The sequence below is a fragment of the Typopeltis vanoorti genome, chromosome 9 (genome assembly GCF_054136105.1).
Source record: "Typopeltis vanoorti isolate ZY-2024b chromosome 9, IOZ_Tvanoo_1.0, whole genome shotgun sequence".
NCBI classification, from domain to species: Eukaryota; Metazoa; Arthropoda; class Arachnida; order Uropygi; family Thelyphonidae; genus Typopeltis; species Typopeltis vanoorti.
In genome coordinates this window covers 8,309,641-8,328,622 of record NC_143557.1, presented here as the reverse complement: position 1 = coordinate 8,328,622, position 18,982 = coordinate 8,309,641, and the positions used below count along the sequence as shown (strand labels likewise).

At 37.1% G+C, this 18,982-nt stretch overlaps 1 protein-coding gene across 4 annotated transcripts in view; it reads left to right on the top strand.

The window, feature by feature from the left end:
* Nucleotides 1-18,982, top strand: part of LOC150102874 (ATP-binding cassette sub-family C member 5-like) — a 1,133,802-nt gene that overhangs the window by 962,516 nt on the left and 152,304 nt on the right. For all 4 annotated transcript variants that reach the window (XM_090397917.1, XM_090397915.1, XM_090397916.1 and 1 more), the window contains one exon: nt 561-639. In XM_090397917.1, the coding sequence (XP_090254043.1) occupies nt 561-639 (79 nt within the window). The remainder of the gene's footprint in view (nt 1-560; nt 640-18,982) is intronic.

Below are 18,982 nucleotides of genomic sequence, written 5' to 3'. Positions count from 1 at the left end.
GCATATGAACCAATGTGCACAGATTTGGTGGCCAAGTTTTCAAAAGGATGATGTGATGTTGGATAGAGTTCAGAGATGATTGACTAAGTTGGTTTGTGATCTCTGTAATGTGGAATGTGGACGATGTGAGAGAATGCAAATTATAGAGTCTGGTAGATAGATGGAAAAGGGGAGACATATAAGTTGGTAAGGGATAATTACAAGATTAACAAAATATTTTCATAGAATATCTGGAAACAGGGAGAGAATGAGAAGCCATCCCTGGAAGCTGTATAACGTGGTTGTGAGCAAGGGGATGAGGAGTAGATTTTTTTGCATGGAGAGTGGTGGGTGATTTGGATGCATTGCCTGAGAGTGTGATGAGAGCAGGAATAGTGAATGCATTTAAGTTGAGGTATGATGAACTGTGCATGTGAGAGTGGATCTCACACTGAGTCTTTTGACTCGATGAAGGTATATTGATAATGATAATAATAAGCTGCTCAAAATGGCTTCTTATTTATATTAACGTATGATTTACTGAGCTTACTGATTTTTCATTCCAAGTGTTTTCCTTGCAGGTACAATTTAGATCCCTTCAATAAGCACACAGACGAAGATCTATGGACAGTTCTAAGGAAGACATATATGATGGACAAGGTGGGGAAAATTATGGTCATTTATCATTGATTCATAATAATATTAGTACTCAGATATGGCACATCAAATAGTGCTAACAGACATCTATCAAATTTTTTTAAAAAAGTGACGCATATAAGAATTATTTCAGTGATGCTTTGGAGGCCTAACATAACTAACCAACCTCATACCCAAAAATATCTTCAGCATGAAAAAAAAAGCTGAGACATTCCATACTTTTACTACAAAATTACTTCTGTAATGTTTATTATAAAACAAACAGATGCATTATGCAATCCACCACCACTATTTAAGTAACTCACGTGGGGAAGAACATCCTGTGCTCAATAAATTACACAACCTAAAAACTGAAGCAGTGGAAGCTGCCAACACAGTTAAGTTAGAGGATACAGACCTCACATTTGTGGATAGAATGTCAACAATCAAAGTTGATTGTTGACATCAAATCTATCCACAAAAAACACCAAACAATATACATGTAAATGGAATATAATAATTCTGCTCATCACAAAAGATTTTTCTAGCATTAAAATCAGCAAGATTATTATTTCTTGGCTTCCATGAGTCAAAGACTCAATGCAGAAGAAACACTACCCTTTATTCACCTAAAATAAATCATACTTCACTTTAAACTCATTCAGTGATCACAAAGCACTCATGACACTGTTAACCATTTAGACAGCACCACACAAAAAGTCTAGTCTTCATGTTTTTGCAAACCACACTGCTACACAATTTGAAGGGATAACTCCTTCTTGTCACATACTAAAAAATTTCTTCTATATCATCTTATAAAACCATATACTAAATTATATACTTCTATCATACCCCCTCTTTTTTTTTTTATCATCAACCACATGAATTTTGTAATCTACAAACCTTCAGTCTTCTGTCCTCATAAGGAATGAGGATTTTTGTGATGTGATGTGATTGGGGGGGGGGGGGATCCTGGGAGCCTTGGATTACTTTGGTCCCTGAACTGGCAAGACAGGCAGTCGTGGAGTGTCTAGCCAGTATTAATCACCCAGTGCTCCTGCTGTTTAACTTCAGAGCATATTTATTGCTTATTGGGTAGTGGGCATCCATGTGTGGCTTCTTGGCAGGTGGGGATCTCTGGTTCTGAGCCAAAAAAATTCCCTTTTGGGATGAAACCTTGATCATCAAATTTTCTAGGGCTCTCACAAGATCCCACCCAAGCACAGATACCATATATACATCATTTGATAACATAAATAAGAAACAAAAAAACACCTGACACATAAATATGCCAGCATTTCTCATCATCCATGTAACAGGTGAAAAGCTAACAGAGAAAATGTTACCTTATTTATTCAGATGGGTTTAAAAGGGCTGGGAAATCTACCAAAATAGTTATAAAAATCTACTTTCTAGTGATATTCTTTTGCAACATCAATTGTGATAAAATTATATTAACATCAAGTACAACACTTCAACTAATCTAGAGGTGTGATATCAGAATGGGATCTCCTTGGTATTCCAGATGATGATATGTATTCAGAACATGAAGATCAGTGATATGCATGAGGTGCATCCTGATACACAGGGATAGTTACCTCATTCTGGCCAGGATTATTATCTTTACTGAGATATACCCCCCCCCCCAATCAATAAAATCTTTTTATGTTGAGCAGGTGGCAGTTAAGAAAATATCAAAGCGAAACAAACACGACTATTCTTCTACCATCCAATAATTTCAGTATACCTGAATTTTATGATCTCAAGGTGCTTCACTTTGGAGCACATTAGTCACTCAGCCTATTACAGTCTTAATCCTGAAACAACTCCTATAATAGTTTGTCAATTTATATAAAAAAATTACTTGGATGGTATAGAAGAAACAATGTGATGTGGGTGATCATCCACATCACGTTGTTCCTTTTATATCATCACACTGCTCATACTGTTTGTTTAAATAATCCACTGTTAACATTCTAACTCATACTTATCTACCTTGGCCTATAACTTTCAGGTTGAAATATTTGATAATTAAAGTTATTACTTGAATTGTCTCATTGTCCTTGTGTGTGTTATGTGTAATTAATCTCATTCATCAGTTATTATTCCTTCACAGGGAAGAACTGACTAAGAAGACCGGTAAACTGTTTTAAAAGGTATGCTTCAAGCTAAGTTTTCATTACTGCAAATGATCCCACTCAATGAGAATCCACTTATCAAGAAAATTAAAGCTTATACTACCATGGAAAAATGGTAGCCGTTTGCTTCTCAGTGGGACTTCTAATTGCAATGTTCCATTTATTTACTACCAGGTTCTGAGTTAAATCAGATCGACATTCATAATCTTCTATCACAACTGCTCAAGCCCATGCCTCTTATAGATGACTCTGATGGACACAACATTGTAAAACAGTGCCAACACAAATGGGAGAGATTGTTGATTGACGGTATGCTCGATAATCATGACTTCTCTCTCTTCTTAATAATGGATGCAATTGCCTTCTTCCTACCCACTCATATTCTGCAACTGATTTTACACTGTTCTCCCCTGCCATTGTTCATGGGGAATGTTAAAAGGAACATAAATGAAAGCATTCATTTTTCTGTGATATGCACTATATTCTCACAGGAACCATATTCCCCTACACAGATTCCCATGGAGAAAATTGATTTGACTGAGTGGAATGCTTTTTGGAATACAAAATTTAATGTTGATGCAGTCAAACACCTGCCAATGAAACAATAATGTATGGAACAGACTTTACTGTCAAGGCAGTTGCTGCTTGGATAGTTTATCCAAGTCGTCCTCATCTCATTTATTCTGACAATTTTTGGGTGAAGGAGCTAGATCAGTGGTCGATATAACATTGTTAGGGGGTGATAGAAAAATATAAGACATCATTGTATGGGTAATATTTAATTCAGTAAACTTGGATTACCTCCATCCTGAATGACAATGCAATTAAGAGTGAATCGTGGGAACAGTGACATGAATAGGACCTGTAAGATGGAGCAAGGTCATGAAAATAGTTACGGAGGTAACTGTTAGCTAACTTAAAATAGTTAAAATGACGTATTTACCAATAAATGGATGTTGGTGGTTCTGCCGCGGCGGGAGAGGGATTGCTACACATGCGTGGTTGCTTATTTACTTATACTTACACATATTCGATCCCAGTCTCATTTTTGCGCATCGACATACAAGTGAGCGTTAATGTTCTAAAATTCATCAATATACATATTATAATTCAATTGTTATTCATTCACGAACTAAACTTCTCTATGTTGAAGAGTTGAGCAGGGCTGGTAGTTTTGTACATCCTATATATACCTATAGGAAGATTGTATTATTATTATTTTGTTATCTAAATTAAATTTTATATTTTATATATTATTTATCTCTTCTATCAAATATGTAATGTTAAGAATGACGTCAAAAACAAAAACGTATCCGTTTGACATTAAGCCAATATAATAATATATACTATATTACACATACAAGAAACACTGTAACTATAAAATAAATAATCTAAAAACTCACATAATTGTCTTTTCTGCTTGTCCTATTATAATTACGTAATAGTAAAATAGAGGGGGGTCAATAAAAAGTCAAGAAACTCTTGAAGGGGTCGACGGTCAAAGAAGTTTGGCGACCCCTCAGCTAGATCAATGCAAGAATTTCAATGCCCTTATTTTTGGATACTTCTAGCATTTTTAAACAAAGACAATAAATCATCTGTGATCTGCAACGAGTACCACTGCCACCACTTATCAGATGTGATTGCTCCATACCTCTTCATGGCACTTCCTTTCTCTCACTATCAAACACTCAATCCTCTGAAATCATTTCTTGGCCACTTATACATGTACTTCTGCATCCACCATTTACATTTTTCATGCATTGGCTCCTTGTCCATCCCATTACTGTCCACATTTCCCTGTCTGTCTGTCTTACATTACTATTCTCGCACTTACATTACTCACATCTCACAATCTCCTTTTCAATTTCTCCTATGCTACTTTCCTGCTCTTCAACATCACCTCTTACTTCCTTAGATCTGTTTACTGCAGTCATTAATCTCCCTTCCAGTTAACTCTCACAAGCCATTGAGATACAGTTTGTCTCTTATATATTTTCATTTGTCCCTCAAAATCATCAAACTTTCACAAACTGGTCTCCTTTCTCCTCACACAGCTCCTCTAAGAACACTATTCATAATTTCCATACCTAGGCAACACATGGTCGCTACCGTTCCTGCCACAATGTTATCTTTTGCTCCTTTCAACCTCCTGATATCTATTCTCACATGCTCCTTTCCCAGCCAAATCATTTGTAATTTATTAACACGAATTCTTCTAAATCTCGAAAAGTAACTCTTATAATTCTTTATCATGAATTACAAGATTGGTTTTACAAATATGGCTGATTTTATTGATACTGCAAATGCATGTTGACATGTATAGTGAATGGTGACGTTACAATTGCTTAGCAACATTTTGTTTACATTATGCATTTAAAATGCATTGATAAAAGCAGTCATATAATAAGCACACAATGATCTCATGATTATTACATCACTGATTTTACTATTCTGACATATATCTGATTATGTGTAGGTTAAAACAAATGGCAGGCACTTTTAAATTTTTGATTTTAAATAGAGCACATACAGTTCCCAAATTTTACAGTAATAGATAGCAAACGAGATAAGAGTATGAAAAGCCAACAGCTTGATAGATCAATAGATCACACCATGATAGTTGCTCTTCTAAGCATGACACCACCCAGACTTGTACCTAAGTCGTCTGCAGACAATTTGGTGCCTACAGATCACACCTGAATGGCGTGGCACAGAAAACAGTGGCTGCATAACTCAACAGCTGCATTGATGCTTCCATTCAAGTGGCCTTCTTACCAGAGCAATCGCATCACACTGTAACAGTACGAAAGCAACTCTGGCTAGTGCTGGCTTTCACCATGTGAGGCATGAATGGTACTATTTCAGTGGTTAGACAGGATTCTGATTTAGAGGCATTCAGTCGATTCCACTTTAAGAACTTTCAGTTTTCAATGCTTGTATTAAAGTCATCCAGTTCATGCATTTACCACAGTATGACTATCCATCATACTTGGCACCACATTTCATTATTTATAATACACACCTTATGTTTCGATTATTGCCAGATTGTTTGTAACCTGGATAATTCCAGGTCAGGGCTGCTGTGGATTAGGACAGTTAAATGCTCACCTTTTCTTGATAATGAGTCGATCAATACCAGGTCCATTGATCCTTTCTTAACCTAGATTTTATATTACTTTACATCCAACTTAACCTGCCTTATTTCTAATACTATGATCCCTATATAGTAAGGATCTTTTTAGTAACATATCATTGGTAGAGTCTATTATTATGGTCAGTTGTACCGTCGAGACCACCAACTCAATCAAATGAGTCCACTATCACTAGAGAGTCAGAAAGAAAATCTTTACAATTTTACGCATAGAAGCACGGTGAGAGCCTTTATGGGCACTCCTACCTCCTCCCAACTATAATAATGCCACCAACAGTGTTCTTCATTGCCTGTGATAAGCACACAGGTATACCAAGGTGGACATCCAACTCCACGTTTCTAAGAGTAGCACTAGGCATTCTGTCTAGAGATGCTGGACCTAGCTTTCCACGGGATTTTTTTAATGTGCAAGGATTTTTCATGCTTCTTGCACATCATCAGGTGAATGATGAATGTACCCTCGGTGCAAGAGCCAATTAGAAAAAAAATTTATCTAGTTTATTTATTAGACCAGCAGAATTAGAGCTCCATCATCTAGAATCATTTTCTTCAATGAGAGTTATGTTACTCACACCTTTCACTCACAATCTGGATATTGATATTCTATCACTTAAACATTCAGAGCAGTGGGCAGAAATCACATTGCATCAACACCTCTCGATGGCCATTGCAATGCTTTGTTTTAATTAGACAACCAGATTCCCCCTTGTCCATACCAGTTCTGAGTCGGCTGTTAGTTTCCGGGCAGAGAGGCCATCCAGCATGCTGTGCATCTGAGGCATTCCGCAAGAAGGCCCCTATGCTGGTGTGGGCTCAACCATTCCATCAGTGGACAGTTTTTCCCAGGCCCAGTGCAGTGTTATACCAACTTCGGATCCTCAGGCTGCTCAGTCCAGTTCTCAGAGGCAATCCTGGTCAGGGATTATGGATCAGTCTTGCCAACTTCTCTTACTTACATTACTCTGTCGACTAGAGGCGGTTCACCTTGGCAACCTGATGCAAATATGGATATGATCTAGCATGAAAATAGCACTCTCTCTCCCCCCCCCCCCCCCCCTTGGATATTCAAGAGCTGACAGGAATGCCCCTGACACCACCACAGGAGGCATGCTGCTTTATGGGGATAGCATCTCTATCTCCAGATGAACCAATTTCAGTGAATTCTCCCAGGAACTGATTCTGATTCCTGGGACTCCCATCGACTTCTCCAAGTTCAGTTGTGTTACGTTACTGCACTTGGCCCCAGAGCAGCTGATCTCTGTGTCCAGGTTTAGAAATATTAACCCAATTCCCTTTTTGGTCTACCAGTGTGACCAGCTCATTTTTCTCCCAATGTCTCATTTCAGAACAAATCAAATCACTGTTTCTTTAGCTTACTGTGTGACTCAGTTTTTCCTTGTATATTTGTATATACTCCAGATGATCACCTTGATATGAAGGTCGAAACATTGGGAAATTAAAAATAGTTATTTATAATACTATTGTAAAGTCCATAATTTCCAAAATGAATGCTAATCACCATGCAACACTAAAAGAAAGGATTCTGATAATTCATGGCGATTTGACCCACAAGCGATACACTCAATATGGTAAGTTGAAGATATGTGTTTCTGGTTTGATCAATTGAGTGGCATTTTTAAAACATTGTAGGGACAGCAATATCATTCCGAATTGCATCAAACTAAAGAGAAAATTTACCTCAACAAAGGCGCAATGAACATACCACTGCATGTAGAAAGCGTTACTCAGAGAACAGATCCAGGCTACTAGAAAAAACTTGGCCGTTACTCAAAACCAGGTACAAAATGTAAAATCTGAACTTTCAAGTTACTTGAATGCAGATATTTGGATTATCCTTGAAAAGATTACAGACAACACGGTGAACCATCCTTCAAACTAAGAAAGAAAATCTCATATCCAAATTTCATAGACTAAAAGATCGACAAAACCAATGGACATATTTGAATTTCCCCACAGTGAACGTTAACAACCAACCAGACGCAACAAACAACAGGAGCCACCAATTGCAGGTAACAGTAACGTAGCTAACCTATCCAACCACGCCTTAAACAAAGACGAACTCTCACTACTCAGCAAAGGTCTAAATTTTGCCATAGCACCTAGATCGATGAACAAACTGGATTTTATTTGTAATATTGAAAGAGGCTTAAGATTCATCCCAAATACCATAGCAGATAAAATACGTTTAGAAACCACCAACATTTTGAATATAAGTTATAAGAAAACAATAACAAGCAACTTAACGAAACACGAATTAACAGCGGTGAAATCATTAAAATCAAATCCAAACATTGTAATAACTAGAGCCGATAAAGGAAGTGCCACCGTTATTCTAAATCGAACCACATATTTAGAAAAACTGAATCTGCTAGTCTCGGACAATATTACACACCAACTTGTGAACTACGACCCAACCAATAGAATAAAAAGAAAACAGAGAAACTACTTAAATCAATTATTACATGGCCTGAAGATACGGTCAAAAATTACTTCTGCACTATGCTCACTCCCCAAGAATTTATGGTCTACCAAAGATACACAAACAAAACACACCACTCCAGCTGATAGTCGAAGGTATAGACAGCCCGAATTATCACCTAGCCAAGAAATTAGCGGCAACACTCAAGGAGTTGGTAGGTCATTCCCACCTCCTATATCAAAAACACACAACACTTCATAAACATAATCAAAGACATTACATTAGAGAAAGATGATTTATTAGTCAGTTTTTACGTTTCTTCCCTCTTTATGAATGTCCCAATCAAAGACAGTCCTTTTACAGAACAAATTCCCTCCAGATATCATGGCGCTCTTTGCACATGTATTATGTTCTGGTTATTTTGTATGGCAAAACACTTTCTACCTACAAAAAGAAGGCACAGCCATGGGCTCGCCATTATCTCACCCCCCCCCCCCCCTTGCTAACTTTTATATGGAACATTTCGAGCAAACATGCTCTAGATTCCTCTCCTTTAAAACCCAAAGTCTGGCTTAGATACGTTGACGATGTTTTCACAATCTTGTCCCATGGCTGCCAGACACTAGACACTTTCTTAGCCACCTAAACAAACAACACAAACACATAGTTTGCAATTGAGATTGAAAAACAGAACACACTTCCGTTTCTAGATACATCTGTCACACGTCTTCTTTCTGGCAGTCTCTCCTTCACTGTTTACCAGAAACTGACACATATGGGCCAATATATACAAATAAATTCCTGCCACCACCCAACACAAAAACTAGGTGTCATTAATACTCTAAAAAACAGGGCTTTGAAGATCCTCCAATGAACAAGTGCTGAAAAATGAATTTAAACTTATCAGCAATATTTTTCTAAAAAATGGTTAGTCAAAACACTAATTAACAAAATTCTCTACAAGACCTCAACAAAAAACAAAGATAAACCAGACTACAATAAAACTATAACCATTCCTCACATTAAAGGGACATTAGATAAAATAAATAGAATACTACAGAAATACAACCTCAAAGCCACCTTTAAACCTCCTGCAAAATTAAAAAGCTTACTCAACTCATCCAAAGACCCACTCCTTCTGCTGACCCACCCTGGAGTATACCATATTTATTGCACCTGTAATCTACCATATAGGGGAAACAGGATGCACAAATCCTATCAGACAAAAGGAACATAAACGACACATTAAATATAAAACTATGGTGAAGCTGGCCTTTCTGATCATGCCCTGAACACTTTAAATAGAATTGACTGGAGAAGCACCAGTTGTTTACATCACACTAAAACATGGTATGAATGCAAATTTAAGGAAGCCTGTGAGATTCTTATCAACCACCCGAATCTGAACAATAATGATGGTCTAAAAATCCCAAGGATATGGAAGGCACATATTCTACCCATGGAACCTTTCTCCCTAAGAGTTAACTATAAACAGGACTGTAGATAATCCAGAATCATAAATCTAATATAACAATTGGCATGTTAAAAATAGGACATCATTGTTACTGTAAGAAAACTATCTATATGAAAGAATGTTTCTCCCATGTTATCTTAAATAGAAGTTAGCTTTGATATAGTTTCCAAATATTTAATTAATTTTTAATTTTATCTGTATTTTTTCCCCACTAGAGGTCATGCCAGTAGAATAACAGGTGATCAAATCATTGTTTCTCTAGTTACTGTGTGAAATGTAATTCAGCTTGTCCTTGTATATCTGTATATACTCCAGATGATGACCTTAATATGAAGGTCGAAACGTCAGGAAATTAAAATAGTTATTTATAACATGGTTGTAAAGTCCATATTTTCTAAAATGAATGCCGATCATAATGCAAAACTAAAAGAAAGGATAGTAACCAACACCTTTCATTGGGTTTCATGAGTGTCTTGCACTGGGTGCTATAACCAGGCATTTGGTTCATCCCACAGTGCCACTTTTTGCTTACCAGAAGTGGTCCAATGGGCACACTCGTTTGCAATCATCGCCTTCTCCTGAATTTACTTCAATCATAACATGGCAGCAGACTTGCACTCTTTATCCTCTTGCTTTTCTTTTTTGGCTCTTGAAATAAATGCCAGCTAAAAACAACAAATTCTCTCACCTTACTTTCTTTCTTTTAAGGCTACATGGTAGTCAGCATCATAGTGAAGAATTTATGAACAGAAACACACATGTTGGAGTAATTACTTTACTTATAATTAAGAAAATAACACTTGATGTTTTGACCTCTGTGTTGAGGTCATCACCAGAAAAACATACATATGTACGGGACACAAGCTTTAATCGTTTACCCTAGCATGACCTTTTCTAGACACACCTGTCACACACGTCTTCCCTCAGGCTGCCTTTCCTTCATGCTCTACCAAAATCCTACACACATAGGCCAATACATACATAAAAATTCATACCACCATCCATCACAAAAACTAGGGATCATTAGCACCCTCAAACATAGAGCCCAAACAATTTGACAATTTGCTCCAATGAGCAGGCAATGAACAAAGAATATGAAATTATTAGCCAAATATTTATAAAAAAAATGGCTACAATAAAAAAACTCTTCACAAGGTCCTCCAAAAAAAATACTTCTGAAAGCAAAAAAAGATTACAAGAATGCGATACTATACATTAGGGACATATCAGAAAAAATACATAGAACACTACATAAATACAATATTAAAACAATCTTGAAACTTGCAAAAAAAAAAAAAAAACTTGCTTACCCAGGGGTTTACAAAATTCAGTGCACCTGCGACCTAACCTACATAAACGAAACAGGGTGCACTATCCCAATAAGAAAAGACTAACATAAACACTACATTAAATTTCTCCACTATGGTAAAACAGGCCTGTCAGACCTTGCACTTCAAACATATCACAGAATCAACTAGAAAGGCACCAAGTCCTTACACTCTACCAAAACCTGGATTGAAAGAAAGTTCAAAGAAGCCTGTGAGATGCTGAAACATCATCCAAATCTAAACAAGAATGATGGATTAATAATCCCAAGAATCTGGAGGACCCATCTTCAACCCATGTCATGTGCAGAACAACCCCAACATTAGGGGTAGTTCTGGACAAAACCTTAATATGAGGGGACTATAGAAATTTTTTAATGTTGCTCAGCTATAAAACTTTTTTTATCCCCCATCTGTATATTATTATACGGATATGTATAAAAATTTTATTTTATTTTGTGAATTAATTTTTTTTTTATTTTTGCATATATTTTGCATAATAATATTTTTATTTGATTTTTTTCCCCAGAGGTCATGCTGGGTTAACAATTAAAAACCATTTAAATTGATCATACTTTTATGTAGTGTAGTGTAGTGTCACGTAGCTTGTGTCCTGTAAATATGTATGTTTTTCTGATGGTGACCTCAATACAGAGGTCAAAACGTCGAGTGTTATTTTCTTAATTATAAGTAAAGTAATTACTCTAACACATGTGATTTTGTCTCCATAAATCCTTCACTATGAACTCCCACCTGACATGTTTGCATCCTGACAGCTTCACTAATGTTTAATTTTTGCACAAGATTTAGTAACAATTTCATTAATTACTCCTCTTATAAACACCAAAAAAAGAAAAAAAAACTCTTTCCATTCTTTCTCTTGTTTATTCATATATTTTTCTTACCAATTCTTGCTCTTCTCAGTCTGACCAATCTCTTGACGTTCTACAATCTTTCAGTTTCACTCTGTCCTGTAAAGAACTCCAATTTAAGTGTACTGCATTCTTCTTTAGGTCCTCTTCATTCTACTAACCTTTCACCACCTCACTTTCAACATTGCAGACATTAACATTTTCCAGATTTCTGTCAATATTCCTTACTTTGTTATTATGCATTTTACTTTCTCCACACAACTGGCACTCAGTCTCAAAACACTTACTGCATATTTGTTCATTACTTTCACTTTCCTTCCACAAATCTTTCAGCTTTTGTAAAAATATATCTTGCATATTCAACTCACCCAACAACAACAACAAAAAAAAAAAAACCTACAATAAATGCCGGCCTGGTTGGCCGAGTGGTTAGCGTATCTGCTCTCCAGTCAAAAGGTTGTGGGTTTGAATCCCGCCGTGGGCATGGATGTTTGTGGTTGTCTGTGAAAATACTAGTGGTGGTGGACAGTAGATGGTTTTGTAGATGATGTGGTTCGCTGTAGTAAGATGATTGAGTGGTGGAGGCAGAGAGTTGTAGAGTAAGTGTCCTCCCTCGATGAGTCATTGGACTCCCTGGAAGTGTCAAGTAATAATAATAATAATAATAAATTACACTTATTAATTAAAATTTGAAAAAAAAAAAAGAAAAAAAAAAAGAAAGAAAATACTTTTAGTAGCAGCCTTAAAATCAGCAGTAGCCCCTTCATGCATCCTTTCTCAATTTAGTCTCAAACCCAACTAAAGTTACCAAAGGGATTCTATAAGATTGATACAAAACAAATTTTTAAATACTCAGTGAGCAGAGAGCGAACAGGAGTCACTCTTCGAAATTGTGTAAGAATGTGTTTAGTAAAGGTTTGCGAATTAGATATTTTGCTTGGAGAGTGTGAATTACTGGAATGAATCTAGAGGTTGTTTTGAGTGCCCTGACAGTGAATGAGTTTACTAAGAGGTATTGTGTGAACAGTGGTTAGTGTGGGTCTCCAGCAACCTTCTGATTCCATGGAGATACCCCATATAACAATAAAATTTATAATAATAATAATAATCTTATTTAAATTAAGGGGATATTAAATCCCACATTATTTCAAAGCCAAATAAGAAACTCAAAGATAGGAATCAAAGAGTTTCATGCCGAACATAGCAAACTATAAAAGTTTCGGCGAATTGTAGCGTAAGCTAAAGCATGTAATTCAACACTTGGGCAACTCGTTGCAAAGGTGGGGAAAGTTCTGATCACTATTCTTAGTATTTCCCATAATGTAAAATATCTCCTAGGAGATATATGATGTTTTATACATTATGGTGGAAGGTCACTACCCAGACTGGTTTCGACCTTTATTGAGGTCTCATCAGTGAGTAGGTAGACCAGGTAATACTAAGGTTATAGCGAAGAGAACTTTATACTTTGCTATACGAGTTGTCAAAAAGGTGCATCCATAAATTACTTAAAATAAAGAGCCAATGGGCTTCACTTCAGCGATGTAACATTATTTAAATTAAGGGGATATTAAATTCCACATTATTTCAAAGCTGAATAAGAAACTCAAAGATAGGAATCAGAGTTTCATGGCGAATATAGCAAACTATAAAAGTTTCAGCGAATTATAGCGTAAGCTAAAGCGTGTAGTTCAACACTACTTTGAAATAACGTGGGATTTAATATCTCCTTAATTTAAATAATGTTACATCGCCAGAGTGAAGCCTATTGGCTCTTTATTTTAAATAATCATAATCATTATTATATGGGTATTTCCATGGAGTTAAAAGAAACAAACTCAATGTGAGTAGTCTGTCTTAGACAACAGAAAGAACAAAAGTCTATCCTGCCACTCCTTAAATTCATTTACTGTCTGCACTTCAACCACCTCAGGCAATACATTTCATGCTCCTGCTAATCTCCATGCCAAAAAATTGCTGCTTACCCTCTTACTATAAATTAAAGATGAAAAATTATGTTCTTGGATAAAGAATTAAAGCAAGAATATAATTTCTTGTCATTTTAAATTTATAGTATAACCAACTGAAAAACACTTTCAATACCCTCTTACTCCCAACTTCCAGGGATGGCCTCTTATCCTGGTTTCTTGCCTTTCTATAATATGAAAAATCTCTTCAGTCTCAATCTACTATTTATCTCTCGACAGCTAAAATGCCTCAATTGTGTTACCCTCTTTGACTCCTCTCCACCAGACTATGAATGTTATACTTCATCCCTGATTAAGGCTTACCTTGCTCTCTCTCTCTCTCTCATTGCAGCAGTCCTCTGGTTGTCTTCACAATTGCTGCAGTATGTTCTGTGAACTTCAAATTTATGTCATCGCCTCAAGATCACATGCTTCCTCCTTTCTTCCAGCACAGTTCCACCAAGCAAGTAAAAAGCATTACTATCTGTAGATTCCAAATTTCAAAGGTTATATTGCATTAGCATCTGCATACATTTGCTCACATTTCCAAATACTCCTGAAGAGCCATGACATCAGCATTATCACAGAGAGTGTTACATTGTGTGCAAATAATTGACTATTATTATTACATGACACCTCCAAGAAGTCCAAAGACTCATTGAGGAACGGCACCTTCTTCCTCCTTATAATCCAGTGAAATTATCACTGACATAAAGGATGAACAGTAAGTCTCAGTACTGAACTCTGTGGGAACCCACTTACAACTTGCCTACTCTCCAATACTGCTATCCTATACACAGGTTTTTATGATATTATTATTATTACGTGACACCTCCATGGAGTCCAAGGACTCATTGTGGGAGGACACACTGCTTTACTTTGCTAAATACATCTCATCCTCTCTACTACTTAATTCTCCAACCATGATACCATTACCATCAACACCATCTATTGCCCATCATCATCACCAACAACAGTATTTTTTGTTTTGTAAATTGGGTGTGTTCTGAATATCTCTAAGAAATGCAATTTCCAATTCACCATTGAGTCTGATATCTAAACCCAAACATTATAACTTAAATATCAACTTATTGTGCAGTATCCTATCAAATTCCTTTTTAAAATCCAGAATTTGATAGTATATGGCCTTCATAAATTATTATTATTATTATTATTAAACAAGACCTCATGGAGTCAAAGACTCATCTAGGAGGTCCTTTTATCTTACACACACATCTCATCATACCGTGTCTTAAACACATTCAAACTACTTGCAGACACCACGCTCTCAGGCAAGGCATTCCAATCACTCACAACTCTGCACGAAAAAAACCTGCCTCTCACTCCCCTACTCACACCCTCCTTATACAGTTTCCAGGGATGACCTCTGGTTCTCCCCTGATCTCCCACTATTCTCTGTAGAACTTCTCCACCATTGATCCTATAACAACCCCTTACCAACTTGTAGGTCTCTATCATATCTCCCCTCTTCCTTCTCTCCACGAGACTCTGCAAATTACATCTTTTCAATCTTTCCTCATACTCAACATTCCAGAGGACAGAAACTACCTTAGTCAGTCGCCTTTGACCCTTTCCAACATCTCTTCATCCTTCTGAAAACCCGGTGACCAAATCTGGGCACAATAGTCCAAGTGTGGCCTAATCAAAGCCTTATACATTGGAACAAGTATCTCCCTACTTCTACATGTCAGTGTCCTCCGCATCATTCCCAGAAGTCTTTGTGTTGTCTTCACAATTTTGGCGATGTGTCCCCTAAATTTTAGATCCTTATCCACTATCACCCCCAGATCTCTTATTTCCTCTACTTCCAACAATATATTCTCACCAAGCATAAATTCTGCATCCCATCTTTGTTTTCCAAATTTTAAAACTTTACATTTTGCAACATTGAACTCACATCCCCATTTGCTTGCCCAATCACTCAATTTATTCAAGTCTTCTTGCAAGGCCACAACATCTTCACTACTCTTTATGGTTCGTCCCAACTTTGCATCATCTGCAAACAACTGAATATCTCCATCCAAATCTTCACCAATATCATTAATATATAAGTTAAATAGTAATGGCCCTAAAACAGACCCCTGAGGCACTCCACTAGTGACTTTCCTTTTCCTGGATATTGCACCCCCATACACAACTTGTTGTACCTATCAGATAGCCAGTCTCCAATCCAATGCACTAATCTAATATCCAACCCCATCTGCTCTAGTTTGACTGTCAACTTATCATGAGGTACTCTATCAAAAGCCTTTGCGAAATCCAAGTATATTACTGTGTATCCTTCTCCTCTGTCCAAGGAAGCAGTCACTTTATTGTAACAAGTAAGTAGATTACTAAAACATGACCTCCCTTTAGCAAATCCATGCTGTCCATCAAAGATTATACCATTGTTGTCAACCCAACTCTGGATCCTAGTTCTCACAAGCTTCTCCAACAACTTAACCACAACACCTGACACACAGATAGGCCTATAGTTTGATGCTTGAGTTCGATCACCTCCTTTATGAAGTGGCACAATCTTGCCCTCCTTCCACTCTTTAGGAACTTGACCAAGTGCAAGACTCGTATTAAAAAAATATGTCAAGGCAGGTGTCAACTCTCTGGCACACTCCTTCAGAATACGTGGTGATATATTATCAAGTCCCACAGCCTTATTTACATCTAGTTTACTCAACTCCCCAAACACCTCTTGCTCACTTACAGTCAGTCTCTCCTCCCCATCATCAACTGCTCTTAATCTCTCCATGAAGTCACATTCACAAGATTGAAAGATCTTTATGAATTGCTCATTAAGTATCTCCACAACACATTCTGCAACAGCTGTCTTTATACCATTTCCTCCAATCAATGTCATCCTTCCATAATCATTCTTTCTTTTGCTGGCTACATATCGAAAGAACTCCCTAGGATTCTTTTTGGCTTCCTTAACTGCTGTTCATACCTCTCTTTAGCTACTCTCACCAACCAAGTCACCCTCCTTGCCTGGTCTTTGTAGACCTCAATATTACCTTCATCTGCTGATTTCTGTATATGGGTACTTACCAATTTTTTTCAAAATCTTAAAAGCCACAGGAGAAATACAGATCAGTTTGAAGTTTGATACTTCCATTACACTACTACCCTTATGTAATAGAACTAGCTTACCCTACTTCCATTTCTTAGGACAGAATGTGTCAAAAGAGAGGCTTGGATTACATGGAAGCCTGGAGGACATTTGAGGAAAGAAAGGAACTATGTGAGAGAGATGGCTTGCATTTGAATGAAGGGTTTAGGAATCTAGAGAGAATGTTGCTCTCTAACAAATCAGTGTGTCAATGCAGGGAAACTAGAATGATCAGGGTCGATGGTAGCAAGGGTGGCCTCTAGTGGGAGATAATGCTGAATCCGGTGGTGTCTGGAGGAGATAATGAAACAGAAACAGTGACAATGTCTTGTTTCTTTATACTAATGCCAGGAGTATCTGGAATAAAGGCAATGAATTGGTGGTGGTGGTGGTGACAGCATCAGCCTGTCCAAAGATTATTGGGATCTCTGGGACATGGTTGATGGAAGATGATATAATAACAGGAATAGAAGTAACAGGGTAGAGCATTTTTTGACAGGATAGGATGGGAAAATGTGATGGTGGAGTACTGCTTATGGTAAGTGATGACTTATATCCTCTCAGAGTGTAGGATTTGGAGGACAATGGCACTAATCATTTTGAAAGCATATGGTGTGAGGTGGAAGTGGACAGGATAGGATATGTAGTGAGGTGTCGCTATAAGCCAGGGAGCATAGAGGGTGAAGAGCAGGAGATGCTTAGGCAGTTGACCTTGGTAAGTGCAAAAAGAATGAGTGTTATGGGAGATTTTAACTACAGCAGTATAAATTGGGAAGAGGTAACTACATATAGTAGTAGTAAGGGAATGGAATTTCTGGAATTCTTGAGAACGAATGTATTAGACAACATGCAGTAGAAGGAACATGAGGTTCAAGAGTTTTAGATTGGTCATAGCATCAAAAGATCTGATTATAATGAGATGGCATCTCTGATCCCAAATGGAGAGCATGACCATGTGGTATTGACTTAGAAGATGAATAGACATGCAGGAGTATCAAAGAGAAAGGAATGTATGTGGAATTATAAGGTAGCTGATTATAACCGTCTTAGATATCAGCTTGGGTAGTTCCATGAATGGAGGAATTGGAAGGGCAAGATATCATCAGTGCTTGGGAACTTATGAAAGAATATTTATTAGCATCAACAACAAGTTGTAAACAGTGAGTGAAGAGGAGAACATAATTTGGTTTAAAGTGGATGACAAATAATATTAAATGGGAACTGCAGGTTAAAAAAAAAAAGTCATTAATGAAGAGATATAAGGAGAGGGGTGGAGAGCAGATGCCTGAAGAATATAAGACTTAGGCCAGGAGAGTGACTAATATGGTAAGGAAGGCAAAAGTGGAATATGAGAAGAGATTGGCCCTAAGATCCAAAGAAAATCCTAGTGAATTTTTTACCTATGTGGCCAGTAGGAGGAGAAATGACTTTGGAAGAATGATATTGTGGGTTAAAAATGGGAACAGAGTGACTGATGCAGAGGACATAGTGGAGTTGTTCAATGAACACTTCATTGAGGTATTTCATCCTAGAGAAGTAAGTTTTAATACTAGAGGGACAGGACAGGACAAGTTTGAGATTTAGAAGTGCAAGAAGAGAGTGTGTTTCAAATACCGAGTACTCTGGATGTCAATAAAGCAATGGGGCTGCATTGGATTTCAAAACGGGTTTCGATAGAATACGCTAAAAAACTGACAGCTCCGTTGACTTGGCTTTTCAGTGAAAGTCTGGCCATGGGAAAGGTGCCCAAGGAGGGTAAGAGAGTATCATTGCATAAGGGTGATAGCAGACTGGAAGTGTCAAACTATAGACCAGTTTATATTCAGTAGTTCTTAATTTTTTTTAGAAATTAGTGAGGGTCATTTACAGCATT